General features: G+C 54.9%; 1 protein-coding gene across 1 annotated transcript in view; it reads left to right on the top strand.

Moving 5' to 3' along the window:
- The first annotated feature begins 478 nt into the window (after nt 1-478).
- ISX (intestine-specific homeobox) overlaps nt 479-1,059 on the top strand; it is a 20,791-nt gene continuing 20,210 nt past the window's right edge. The window contains exon 1 of the mRNA XM_011938450.1: nt 479-767. Within this exon, the coding sequence (XP_011793840.1) occupies nt 539-767 (229 nt within the window). The 5' untranslated portion in view covers nt 479-538. The remainder of the gene's footprint in view (nt 768-1,059) is intronic.

Here is a 1,059-nt window from a genome sequence, read left to right as displayed (position 1 = left end):
GACTGAATTGGCCGCCTGAGGCCAAGGGTGGCACTCCAGCCTCCCAGAGGCTGGCTAGAGCCACAGGAAAGGGCCAGAAGCCAGAGAAAGGGCAAAGGTGGACGCCCTGCCTCCATACCTCCTCTGGAGACTGACCTCCTCTTTCCTGTGCCTTACTGTTTCTCCCTCTTCTCTTTGTTCGCCACTGGGCAGTGACCTCAGGGATCCTGGCCTAAGCTGGTGATTGTGCAGGCAATGCGTCCGAGAAGACCCTTCTCTGGAAGGTTGAACCCCAATTCAGCCATGGTGACTCCTTTGACATCAAACTGGTAAGGGCTGTGAGCTGTAGGCACAGGATACCCCTCCTTCCAGCTCTTCTGTTGTCATCTGCCCATGGAAATCCCTGCAGACGGGAAATCCTGCTTGGATCATCTAACTGCAGCCTCTCTGTTCTTCACCTCCACGCACCCTCTTGACCCCAGGAGGTTCAGGGGAGGAAGTACGCCACTCTCCACTGGCACCCTCCTTTGCCTACACAGAGTCACCCCTGAGCCCCTCAATGTGTGCTGAGGTGGGCCCTGCTCTCTGCGGGGGTATGGAGAGAAATAGCTTGGGGTGCTCTGAGGCCCCAAAGAAGCTGGGCCTGTCCTTCTCCATCGAGGCGATCCTAAAGAGGCCTGCCAGGAGAAATGACGTGGACAGACCAGAGGGGCCAGGCGGAGAGGGCCCCAGAGAAGCTGTGGCCTCAGGCTCTGGGCTAGAAAAGCCTCCACAGGACCAGTCCCAGGGTAAGTGTCTTCTGATCATTTCTTTCTGTTTCCTGGTCTCCAAGACCCAGCTGGGCTCAGGCAGAGAAAACGTTTTTCTGTCCATATCAACTGGATAGAGGACTCTAAAATTCAGAGCAAGACCTGGCTCTGGGCTGGTTTCCTGATACACCTTTCAATCTAACCCAAAACTGTGGTTTTTCAGCTGCAGACACCAAAGCTCAGTTAGTTGCAGAATGCAGGGACCTGGGGCTTGTTACTGTAACCAGGCCCCGGCTAAGAATGCTAGTTACCGTTTATTCGGTATTAACAA

Source organism: Colobus angolensis, unplaced genomic scaffold (assembly GCF_000951035.1).
Source record: "Colobus angolensis palliatus isolate OR3802 unplaced genomic scaffold, Cang.pa_1.0 Scaffold173, whole genome shotgun sequence".
Taxonomy (NCBI): Eukaryota; Metazoa; Chordata; class Mammalia; order Primates; family Cercopithecidae; genus Colobus; species Colobus angolensis.
This window is presented reverse-complemented; position numbering and strand designations above follow the sequence as displayed.